Here is a 13186-nt window from a genome sequence, read left to right on the forward strand (position 1 = left end):
TTCATCCTGCAAATGTCTGCTTCTAAGGAAGATTATCCATTGATCACATTCCTATTATTTTGTAGAACATCATACTTCTTCAAACAGTGAAACCAATTCAGTCACATTCCAATAAACTCATTGGTATACATGCCAGAAGACAGAAGGATAATTTAGGGTATAGTTAACAAATCCCTAGAGACGAATCTTAATTGTCAGAAATAAAAATCTAGAAAGGGTAGATGCATATCAATTTTTATATATCTCAAATGATCTCAAGTACCAGGAGGACCAAGGTTATTACTTGTATTGATTTATCCTAATAAATTAACAGAAAGAATATGCTAATTACATAATAAAAGAGATCATCATTCTTTTAGTCTTAGTCACACAGATACACCCAACCTATCTGAAAATCATGTTGAGTTCACTTATTTAAGAGAATAAACTGCAATTAATATTGTTATATAAAATTTCAACTGCTCTTACTGAAAAATAAAGCTGTAAGATTTTAATAAGCACAGTATTAAATAGCAAGAGATAGAATTTATTTTAAACATATGAAATAAACATGTGAAGTAAATAATTATAAAGACACGGAAAGTTATTTGCATTCATTTTTATTCCTTGCAAAATAGTAATAAATTAAGGCTAACCTAGAAAGAGATCTTATATTTTTGTTCATAAATTTTTTTGTAACATTTTCTTTATATGCCTTTGTTAACCAAAGGAAAATATTTCTCCTCAAAAGTTTTAGGCCATATGGTAAACAGAACCTCTGGTAACATCTTCCACACTGTGGTGGTAATTGGCTGATAACTGCAGGTTGCAATATAAAGTCAGATGTCATTATGCAAGTGCATATAATGAAACAGCCATTTTCACATGTGTATAACGTTTTCAGTCATCTTCCTCATAAAAAGATAACATATAAGCACAATCCTAAGAAAATAATACAGTATGTGAGTCTTCCTATTAGAGAGCAATCTATACATGGTATTCAAGATAAACAGTTAAGTTTATTTTAACTTCTCAAGGGTTACCAATTTACAGATTTTTTATATTCCATATAATTATAGCTTTACAGCTTTACATTAGTATTATTCTGTTTCCTGCACATAGGGTATGTACACAATTTATCTAAATGTTTGGGAAAAATAAAAATTCCTGGCCCATAATTTAAACCAACTTGCCAAGTGTTATGTCAATCAGTCCTTATTTGTTTATTTCTCCTGAAATACAGCATTTCATTATCGCCTTAGTAGATAACCCAAGATGTGTATTTAATCATCTTAAGCTGCCATTATTAGAATGCTTTCCTATGACCGAATACGGAGTTTTTATGTTTTGGTTAATATATACATGAAGATCCTTAGCTGGGGCTGGAGGAGGACTCATACTTTAATAGACTGACTTTATTGAACCTAAGTTAATTTTTGCTAACAGAAATTTGAATGTGATTACACAATTGTAATTAAAAATTCTATATTATTAGGCATATCACCATTCACTGAATGAACTCGTGGAGTTACCAAAACTTACGGTTACTTTTTGTAACAATGGTGAAGTAAGTTTTCCTAGTCAGTTCAGTGGATAAAACTGAAAATGATCACATAGTGGCAATAGCACATACAGCACACATCTTTATTCTATTTTTTTCAACAAAATAACTACATGAGAATTTTAAGTGAGAATCAATTATAGCATCAATTCTAAAAAAAAGAAAAAAGTAAAAAAAAGATGTGAAATGCTTTATAGACAAATTAGAAACTCTAAATTCTGAAGTGTAAAAATAGGGATTAGAGTTGTTGAGAAAATCTATGGCATGTTAATAAGTCACAAACAGTTGCTAAAATAAAATCTAAGTTATAACATATTGCAAAAATAAAATTCAGGTTAAGAACTAATTTAAAGTATTTTAAAAATGCATTTAACAATTTTAATAGAGATCCATTGCATAAAAGGCATATATAAATTCAACATCTTAAATTAGAACCATTGAAATACTCTAGGGAGTTCTTGCTGTCTGAAGAAATATTAATACAATAGGAAGGGTTGACTAGTCCTCTAACTAACCTACTTCATAAACGGTCATGTGTTACTTAACAGGAACACATTCAAAGAAATACATGGTTAAGTGATTTTCATCATCAAGCAAACATCGTAGAGTGTACTTACACAAACCTAGATCGTACAGTCTACTATACACTTATGCTATATGGTATAACTTATTGCTCCAAGGCTGCAAACCTATACAGCATGTTACTACACTGAATACTGTAGGCAATTTTAACACATGGTAAGTATTTCTGTATCTAAACACATCTAAACATAGAAAAGTTACAGTAAAAAATATGGTATTATAATCTTATGGGACCACTGTCGTATATGTGGTCTGCTGTTAACTGAACCATCATTTGGTACATGACTATAATTCCATTTTTTTAAATGAACTAAGTATCACTCATTAGTGCAGTTCAGATAAAAGTGACAGGAAACACTGAGTCAATCCTAAATAAACTGGGAATTACTAAAAGACTTATTAATTCATTTTCCATTTATAATTGTCCTTAGTGTAAAAAACTTTATTTACTAAAATTTACCTGTAGTAAGAATTCTCCTTCTTGTAAGTACAGGCCTTCTCTGAAATTTGCTGCTCTACAGTTATCCTGACCTTCATTTCTTTCAGCGAGGGAGGATTTTAATGCAACTATAGAAAAAAGGGAAAAACAATAATGAAGATGGATTTTTAAAGTAAGCAAGAGTAAAGAGCTATAAAAGAAAACTTCTGAACACTAAACAAAGACAATTTGAAATACTGGCATCTAGTGGTACTTTTAGTAATTGAGTAATACTAGGCAAATAATAAATACTAGGTAAGTAGTCCTGTTGTCAGGAGGTAGCTCTTTCTTCTATGCTATAACAAAACTGAAGGATTTAGTCTAGTCAGCTGACAGATTGTTAAAAATAATTTTTGATGAGTTCACTATATGACTTTTGTCACAAAACTTAAGAGTTTCAAAGAACTGCACAACACTGCTATAAACACTCCCCTCCATTTCTCTACAATGTAACTATAAAAATGATTTCAGTATTTATGTATATTTATCTAAATATCAGGAAATGGGTGGTGGTGAGGAGAAAAAAAAGCAACTACGTACTTTATTGAGAGATGTATTTCCGATGTTTGGAATCTTCTTACCCAGCATTTGGGTTAAAAACTGTTAATTAATGTTATTATTCAATAGGTTAACATTAAATTTATAAACTAACTGATGGAGAATTAATGTCTTTATATTGTTGAATAATTCTATCCAAGAACATAAATGTTTTTCCATTTGTTCAAGTCTATATTTTGCCCAGCTAGAATGTTTTAAAGTTGTCTACAAAAAGATGTGCACAAATATTTTTATATTTACTCCTAGGTATTACATCTTGCCATGTGGCTTCTCCATTATAGCTTCTAACTGCTTATGTGGATTATATATGTTAAGGAAAATCTGATGGCATGATGGAATGCTTACTTTTGGAGGTAGCATGTTATAATGCTACCTCTTCTCTTTTTTTTCTCACTGTGTTTGTGTATATATTTATAGGCTGAGAGGAAGCACAGCTGAATAGAAATAATAATAGCTACCACTTACTTAAGCATTTTGCCAAGCACTTTAAAATATTATCTTACTTAAAAGTATGTGGATATTGGCAACTGATAGAATTGGGTTCAAATTCTACCTCTGACATTTAATAAAAGTGTGAGTCCTTTCAGCCTGTCTCCTAATATGTGAGGTGGTAATTTAAAAACAATTTTTTTTAAGCCCATTTTGCAGGCCTGTTGTGAAGACTGATGGGAAAATATGTAAAGTTTCTGACACAAAGCAGATCAATAGTAGTTCAACAAACAGTAGCTTTAATTACTAGAAATATTTCCCAGAGCTTATGGATTACCTGGGTATAAAGTATAATCTTTAAGATACTTTCCATTTTCTGACCTTTTTTTAACCTGTGATATTTGAATAAGAGAAACTATTAAATAAAACTGACTCTGGCAGTCCTCTTAAGACTTACTTCGCTATATTTTTATGTGCCAAAATAATCCAGCTCTGAAAAAACTGGAGATTTACTAATAACTAGACTTTCTCTCAGTTTGAGCAGACTACCACATATAAAACCATCTGCAGTCTTTCGTGTTTGCAGTGTATTTTCTGATAAATCATCGGTGAATGTGTCACACCAGAATCTCATGCCAAGTTCTTGCCTTTGCAGAAGTTAAAACATACCTCTTTGCAAGAAACAGCCAAAAGCACAGTCTCTGAATATAACAACTCCAAAAGGCCAGAGAACAGATTTCCTTAGGCCAAAAAACAGTTTTTGAGGTAAACTGACCTAACAGTTCATCAAGACCAAAGGAAATGTTTAATCTGTACAGACAGAGAGAATGGTAGAAGAGAGAATGGCGCTTTCTCCCTTTCTATTGTGTAAGTTATGTTGTTGCTTGCTTACTAATGGCCACATTTGCTTGAATGCACTGAAACCATACCATGTCAGAGTTAACTATATTCTGCTACTTTTCTAAAAGCTCTGGTATGAAGCACAATTTAAGAGTTATACCAAGCATCAGTAAGACTTTCTTCTAAAAAGAAAACAACAAAACCAAACACTTAAATTATGAAATCAGCTCAAAAATGAACAATAACATTGTCAGATCTTAAATATCTAAATTATCATGGGAAATCTTCCACCTAGAGTCACTGGCAGTAGAAAAACATGGAAAAATATTAAGAGATAACTACTTGATCACTGAGAGGACGACTATGCAATGAAAGAGACCATTCATCTCAGAGTAATTTATAATTTGTTCTTGGGCTTACACTGGGGTAGTAGCCAATGTAATTAGACACTAGAGTCAGAACCTGTCTTTAAGTAGGGCATATAAGCTATGGAAATAAAGAACTAGAAAACAATGTCAAAAAATACTAAGTACTAGAACAGGGTTTAATTAAAGTATTAGAGGAACTTGAAGTAGAGAAAAAATAAAAAGAACAAATTCTTTCTAAACAACAATGCTTATAACTATAAATGTTCAAAGGATGATATTTAACATGTATAACTACTGCTTAAGTAGGAAAAGTAACAAGTTAATTTGGGGGAATGATCACTGGAGGTTTCTAACAAAAACAAATATGCAAATATTTCTGTTGCTTTTGTGTTTAAGGTTAATCGTTGATAAATAATTTAAGTAAATACTGTGCAAAGATGAGTCTGAGAAGGGTGGACTTTTAACATCATTTTAAAAACACTGCTGTGCGTTTTTCGGAAACTCGTTTTATGTCATGACCTCTCAGCCTAAACTATGTAATTTCTAACGCTGCATCAAGTTTTTCTTCTATTTCTTGCTGTCATGTCTACTACCTCTGTTAATATTACTAGGCGCTCTATCAATTAATACTACTCACTTTTGTGTATATATTGCTTGCCCTGATTAGAAAGAAAGCAATGGGTAAGAAAGTGACATGAGATACTGTCACAAGAGCTGCTTCCTACCATCTAAGTGACCTTTGTAATCATGTGATATTGGGCACACATTGTATAACTAGCACTTCCCACGTATTATATCCTATTTAATCTTCACGATAGTTTTACAAGACTGACATTGTTCTTTCAATATATTAGGAAACTGAGACTTAGGGTGGTTGAGAAAATGTTCCCAGGGTCATAGAGATTAAACTGGTAGAGCTTAGGCAAAAACTCAAGGTAGCCAGACCTCAGGGTGTGAGTTATTATTAACCACCGTCCACTACACTATACACCTTTGACCTTTAGTTTCCTCACCGTTAAATGAGGACAATGCTACCTCTTGAGACAAATTTTTGAGGATTAAAATAACATGTAGAATACCTGGTTAATGCCTGGAATCAATCACTGACAATCAAGGACAGAAGTAACAAAGTCTATGCTGAGTTTATAAACCCTCAAACCATGAGGAGAAACTTACAATTAAAGTGCCCTGAGGGGGTAACTGAGTATTTTATCATCTTTAATTTGAGAGCAGTAATGAGTATTTAATAGAACTACTATAATGACTATATGACATATTTGAAATTATGTCTGATCCTTGAACAACATAGGTTTGAACTACGCAAACTTACATGCCTCTGCAACTACCAAGACAGGAAGACCAACCCCTCCTCAGCCTACTCAAGATGAAGACAGCGAGGATGAAGACCTGTATGATGATTTACGTCACTTAATGAATAGTAAATATTTTTTGTCTTCCTTATGATTTTCTTAATAACATTTTCTTTTCTCTAGTCTACTTTATAGTAAGAATACAGCATATGATACATACACAAAATATACATTAGTTGGCTGTTTATGTTATTATTGTGTTATTCAAGGGTCAACTATACTTCAAAACTATAAACTGTTACATAAATTATATGCATAATGACACTTTAAACATGGAATTAAATTTACCACAGTCCACAGAAACAAAATGTAACATCTGAAAATAAATAAGATGGGATGCATCTGCTATACCGCAATGAGCATTTGTTAAAATCTTCCCTGTTGGCGGGGATATTCTCACACTTTCCAAAGTGTTAGAATCAGACTCTGAACACTCATTAAAATGTTAAGATAGTAAACCAAAATATTTCAACTATTTCCTCATTGAAAGATCTATGAAGCAGTCATACAAGTAAGAATTTAACAAATTATGAATTTAGAATGCAAATATATCACAGCAATATCAAATAATCATACCGCAGATGACTCAAGTTTTATTCCCACATGCATTTAACCATATCCATGTTTCATAATATGGTACTTTCCTTCCTTATACATGTAAGTTCAGATTTCCACTTCTCCCTAAAAGCAAATCTCTTCATATCACATGCTTTGAATTGGCCAAGGGAAAAAAAGTTCATGAGGGATACTGAATAGTGGTAAACTATATTTTATATTTGTTACTATAGGTTGCATTTAAACAGAAAGATGACATGATAAAAATCCTGCCAGGGAAAAGCATATCCCTTTTTAGTCCCAAATTGTTGCTATAAATTCAATTTATTTAATAATATTTACCATCCCCTTTACTACTTTGGCAGGGAAAATTCAATTCCATTCCCATATTGACATAAACATAAAGGACAGTAAAGTTATGACTTATAATATTCAACCCACCACATAAACTTTTATAAATTAGAAAGGGTTAAGTAATGCAGTATTTCTTAAATTTAAGAAAAACATTCCCAGTTTAGTTTAGTCTGTTATGATGGGTATTTCCAAATAATATATTAGTGTACATAAAAGGAGCTTCTTCTACATACCTCCTACTGGCAAAACATACATGTTTCACTCCAATACAGTGTTTGCTTTTGTAAAAGAAATGTTCTTTTGAGGGAAGGAGGGAAACAACTAAAGAAACCTATGTTATATTCTAAATTCCTAGGAAACAGAGAGTAGGTCTGCATAGTCCAGTACCTTCTAATGATATTGACAGACTACTGTTTTTCTGCCTACAAATTTCTAATAACCATGGTAGAATGAAAGAATACTCAGTTTTTTTAAATGTAAATATATTTATGATTGTAGGCTGAGAAACTAGTGTAACTATCTTTTTAACAAATCTAGGAAACATCATTTTCCAGGTCAAATAGTCCTTAAAAGTTTGCTCTATCCCAACTCTCAAGTGAAATCTGATTTCCAAAAATGTTTAACATTCTTCTAGTTACTCATTGGTACACATTCAGTTTACACAATTCCTCTATATGTCAAATCTCTGCATTAATAGAACGAACAAGAGCAGTTAATTGACGTTTTCAGTGGAGAATGAGTTGCATTCAGCTTTTCATACATACAAGATGTATTCAAACTGCATTTTAAGACACATCATGAGAGCAGTGATTCTTAAACTTTCACAGACATTAGAATAATCTGGAAGGCTAAAAATACAATGCTTAGCCACACCTCTAGAATTTCTGATTCAGTAGGTCCAGGATAGGGGTCTACAGTTTGCATAGCTAACAATTTCCCTGGTGATGCTGAGAACAAGGTGCCACTCTTTGAGAAACAGAGACTTAGAACCTCAGGATTTAGAAAATAACTCATGAGTGTTCTGAATTGAATTCCCTCATACTTCTTAAAATTATCATTACCATGCTGTTAATCAGTTATTATTGGGAATGTCTTTGAGAAATAATACAATTTTACACAAAATTGTTGTAATAACACAAAAACTGAAGTACCTAATTTAAGACTAAGACATAGCATAACACAAAATTCAACATGTATCCCAATACAGCAAGTAGCATACAATGCCCAAATTTTGTATCCTCACCAAAGAAAGCTATCACACTTTTCTAAGCATCTAGATTTGAGTATGTGCCACTTTTGATAAAAAAGAAAACAGCATATGTAATTATTACATATTATATCAAAATGGGGAAAACAGTTTATTAACAAATTTCTATCCCTAAATCAAAATATGAAATTAATTCAACAAAGAGATTCTCAGTTGATATTAATACCAGCTCCGAAAAGGCCCTTATGGATATTTAACAAAACAACAGATAATTCTTCATTAAAACAAGTGAAATATCAGTATTTTGCAGGAAATAACTCTCATTTCCATAACAGTAACAATGTTAATTATAAAATTTATTTCACAGATCTCTCATTTTTAGGATTAATTTACTACAAACCTAATTCATCAGGGATAGCAAGCATCATTATCAAACATGCTGAGAAGATGAAGACCCTGTGGAATGGTGAGGTTAAAGTCTATCAAAAAACACAAGATTCCTTAACTGAACTAGCATCCGCATCTCCTGCCTTTCAGTGTTTTCATCAAAAAACACAATCTCCCTCTACCATGCTGAGATAAAGAGATGAAATGTCTCCCTAACACAGAAACTAGATACGATAAAAAATCCAACTGACAACAGAATGTTTGGAAAAAATAACAATTGTGTGGGAAAATTTCAGGCTAGAAAATACATGAAGAATTCAGTATGGACAATTCATTAAGGTTCTTTATGTCAACCAATCCCGTTAGACTGCTTGTCTCCCTCTTTCGTGTGTGTGTAAGACAGAGTCTCACTCCTGAAATTTAGTGGCTCGATCGTGGCTCACTGCATTCTTGACATCCTAGGCTCAAGAGATCTTCCCCCCTCACCTTCATGAGTAACTGGGATACAGAACTGTGTTACCAAACCCAGCTAATTTTTTATTTTTTTGTAGAGACGAGGTCTCACTACGTTGTCCAGGCTGGTTTCAAACTCCTGGGTTCAAGCTGTCCTCCCATTCCAAATTCTCAAAATGCTGAGATTACAGGTTTTGAGATTACAAAATGCCCAGACATTTGTCTCCCTCTTAATTCCCAATGCTAACACCTGAACGGCTTCTTGGCCTTTATGGACAAACAAGGAATGGAAATAACCTTCTCTAGTACAATTGTTTTTCTGTATACACTTTCTTTTCATTTCAGTTCACACTTTCATATTCAGGTTTCTCTCTGGCCCTCTAATTTAAGAATTTAACACATCAAATGAAGGCATCTTAAGTCAAGTCATTATTACCTTAGCATACTTTCATATTGCACAGATTTCCCTTTTTTCTACCCCTCCTCATCCTTAAAACATCTTATCTTTTGGTACTTTTCCTCTTATTCTACAAGCTCTCCCCCTGGAATATTTTATTCACTTTCATGGCTCAAAATGTTATTCCAGTGATATAATGCCTCTAAAATCTAAATCTCCAGCCATGAGCAAATAAATGAATTTGAGTTACTCATTAAAATTCACTGATCAAAAAGTCAAAAGGCTGTAAGAGAAACATTTAAAAATAATACATAAATATTACTAAATAAAAATTTCTTCAGACTTTAATGTAATTATTATATGTGAATATATTTTCTAAAACACTGTAACATGAAGGTGTACATTTCCATTAACCAGATCACAAAGTCTCACAAAATATCATAAGTTTTAACTATAGAAATTTAAATGTATTTGAAAATTTGCTGAAAAAGGAAAATTGATGAAAATTGGTGTTCAATGTTAGCCTGATGGTAGTCTCCCTAAAAAGCAAAAAAACAAAAACAAAACAAAAAACTAAAGGTATAAATTAATGGCTAACTAGACCTGTTCATGGCCAAATAAACAAGGATTCTAGAGCCATGTAAGACTAGGTAATGATCAAACAGAAAGCCATTAAGTCAGTAAATTTAAAAGAGACAGGAAAGCAGGAAAATATAGAATAAATGATGCAATGAGTTTAGATTGTTTGAATCTCAGGTATTTGTCACTGTGTTCTTCAAAATATTTGTCAAAGCAAACAAAAGCAATAAAAAATATCCTATATAAAGTTCTATCATATTACATTTATTCATATAATCTAATAAACCTTATATTGTAAATCGGGATATTTGAGGAAAAGAAAGATTAAATTCCTGAACCAAAGAGGTCACAATATTAAATCTGAGAGCCAGGATTTGTATATTCATTCAATAAGAATGCTCTACTATTCTTTGTATTTATTCATGTTTAAATCTGCAGGGGTTTTATTGTAGGAAGTGCGTAAATTAAAATTTTAAAAGAACCTAGATTTATATAGTTTTAGCTATGAAAGTTATCATGAATATAATTAGAGTTTCACATTTGAAAATGTGAATTAGGAAAAAAATAATTAAATCACCACGTAAGATGAATAATGCCATGGGTAAAACAAATAGTTTATTTGGTGATTTCAGATGCGCTAAACTGTTACGCAAACAAATCTACTTTGGATAGTCCTAGAATTAAGAAATGACGTTTGCTATGATACTATGATACTGAAACTTTGGCAAATTGACACATAGAAATTTTTAAATTATAGCAAAGCAGATGAAACTATAAAATTCTCATGAATAAAAATGCAGACATACAAATCTATTAGATTTTATAAAACATCAACACTTAAAAGTACCTTGCTATTTAATTCATTTTTACTGCTTGTTCAAGCTTGTTCTTTGCATATACATATGTATATATACTTGTTTTACAAGAATAATGCTCTGGTCTAGAAAGATACTAAAACAACCAAAATTCAGAGAAATGCACAAGCTGAAGATGAATGAACACAAAAGCTCTCTTTCGAAAACCTAATGAACTGGGAATGAACTGTTAAAGCTTCTGCAAAAGAAGACCAAGAACAGAGCACTTGTAATTTTTAGTTTAAAATAAAGTAAAGAAAGATTCATGATAAACAATGGGGTCAAATAAATGTTAGATCATCACATTATATAACTATTATCCTCTCTTCCCACAGCATTTTTAGGCTTAATGAATGTAAAATATTTTAAGATGTAAATAATTCTACATTTTATAAAATGGTGATTATTTTAAGCACGTATGATTCAAGTCTTAGATTTTCCCTAACATTACCTTATTTTAAAAATAACTAGAAGAATATTATTCCCCATGACAGCCGCAAATGCAAGACTTTGAAATTAGAAATTCAGAAATCTTAGCTCCATTTTATCAGGCTTATTAGGTATTTGTATGTAAACAGAAAATGAAGAGTAGTCATTTCCAAATTCTTAATTTTTGGGGTAGCTGTCTAAAACCAGAATAATTTGAACAAAATATTTACATAATAATGAGCATTTCAAAAAAAGTAAGAAAATCTCATTAAAAACTGTATTAAATATATGGTGAAGTTAAGAATAAAACATGCTAATAAGATTAGTCAACAAGCCCAGTGTACAGTGTTTAATAATTTTAAGAGACATAATATAGGAGGAAACAATCCTTTCTCTTCACATCAACCAATTTCAAAGGTTAGGCTGTAACCACCCAAATCCTAGTCTCTATTAATAAACTACTACTGATTGTAGTCATTAAGTTATTTAAATTTTTTAAATACCCTCCATCTCAGCAATAATATATTTAAATGTAATATTTAAATCATGTCAAAGAAAACTGTTTTTAACTTTATAAAAAGTGAAAAATTACTAAGCCTTGTTCAAGTAAAGTTATATTTCAAAATGTTTTAATTAATTAGAAATAAATAAACATTAATGTACTACTTAAAACTTTAGTGTTGCTTTTCAGACAGCAGCAGCAGTATAGTCATGGTTCCAAACTTTAAGAAGATCCATCCAGGTTGGATTATTTAAACTTGCAATAAATAGTTGTATTTTCTTGGAAAAATATCTATTGTTACAGTAAAACTTGAGTTTCCTTTCTAACAAGATTGTATGATTACTCGTTTATATTGTTCTTTCCGCAGGAATTTACACACCCCCTGTTTGCATCCTGTTATTCACTTTGAGCTTCCCTTCGCTTCGCTATACTGTTTCCCTAATAGCGGGAGAGTGGGTCTAACAGCACACAAAACTGCTAATCGTTGTTAGCATGTTCCAAGTCTCTCTATTTGCATTTACTATTTATTCAGGTCATAAGGGTTACTCTTAAAATTTCATTCTCTGTGTGCTCTGAAATATTGCATTGCCTTTTTAGATCACTGGTAGTCTGCAGGAAATTTGGGGATTAAAAAAAAACAGATTATTTTCATTTTCCATCTTATTCTATGTTTCCGTATCAAACAATCTAAGAACTGCTTAGGCTGAATGTACACCACTAAAACCCAAGCAAAAATAGTTATAAACTTCTTTAAATTTTGTACATTTGTCATTCTGAAGGCAAAGAAAAAAAAATTAACTCGTTCAGGGCATGATCAAGGCTAGGCTAAATCACTGCCTCAGACTCTGTAATCCGTAACATCCTTGTTAAAATACAGATTCTTGAGTTTTACATAGAACTTACTTGTACCAGCAGGTGCATACGTTAGAATATGCATTTTAAAAAGCTTTCTAGTAATTCTTATGCATATTGCTGCTTGAAAAAGATCTAACAATAAATATAATGTAGTTGATGAAGGAATCATGCAAATAGGTATTAGGATCCTACTGTCAAATACACTGAACCAGAATAAAAACAGAAAAACCCATTATGAGGAGCTGAGAAAACGGTTAACAATTCCATGATGAATCTTGTGTTAAACTATGACATTCTTTATCTTTACATGAGGCACTGAGTAACAAGACACATATCTAATCAAGTATATGTCTCTTTGTGTATATATACATGAACACACACAATGTATACATTAAATATATATTTGTTTATGTATATGTGTGTATGCTTCATACGTACATTTATATGTA

At 31.6% G+C, this 13186-nt stretch overlaps 1 protein-coding gene across 1 annotated transcript in view; it reads right to left on the reverse strand.

Annotated features, from left to right (window-relative positions):
• Positions 1 to 13186, reverse strand: part of AHR (aryl hydrocarbon receptor) — a 46266-nt gene that overhangs the window by 19520 nt on the left and 13560 nt on the right. Inside the window, exon 3 of the mRNA XM_002751529.6 lies at positions 2583 to 2689. Within this exon, the coding sequence (XP_002751575.3) occupies positions 2583 to 2689 (107 nt within the window). The remainder of the gene's footprint in view (positions 1 to 2582; positions 2690 to 13186) is intronic.

This window comes from Callithrix jacchus, chromosome 11 (genome assembly GCF_049354715.1).
Source record: "Callithrix jacchus isolate 240 chromosome 11, calJac240_pri, whole genome shotgun sequence".
NCBI lineage: Eukaryota > Metazoa > Chordata > Mammalia > Primates > Cebidae > Callithrix > Callithrix jacchus.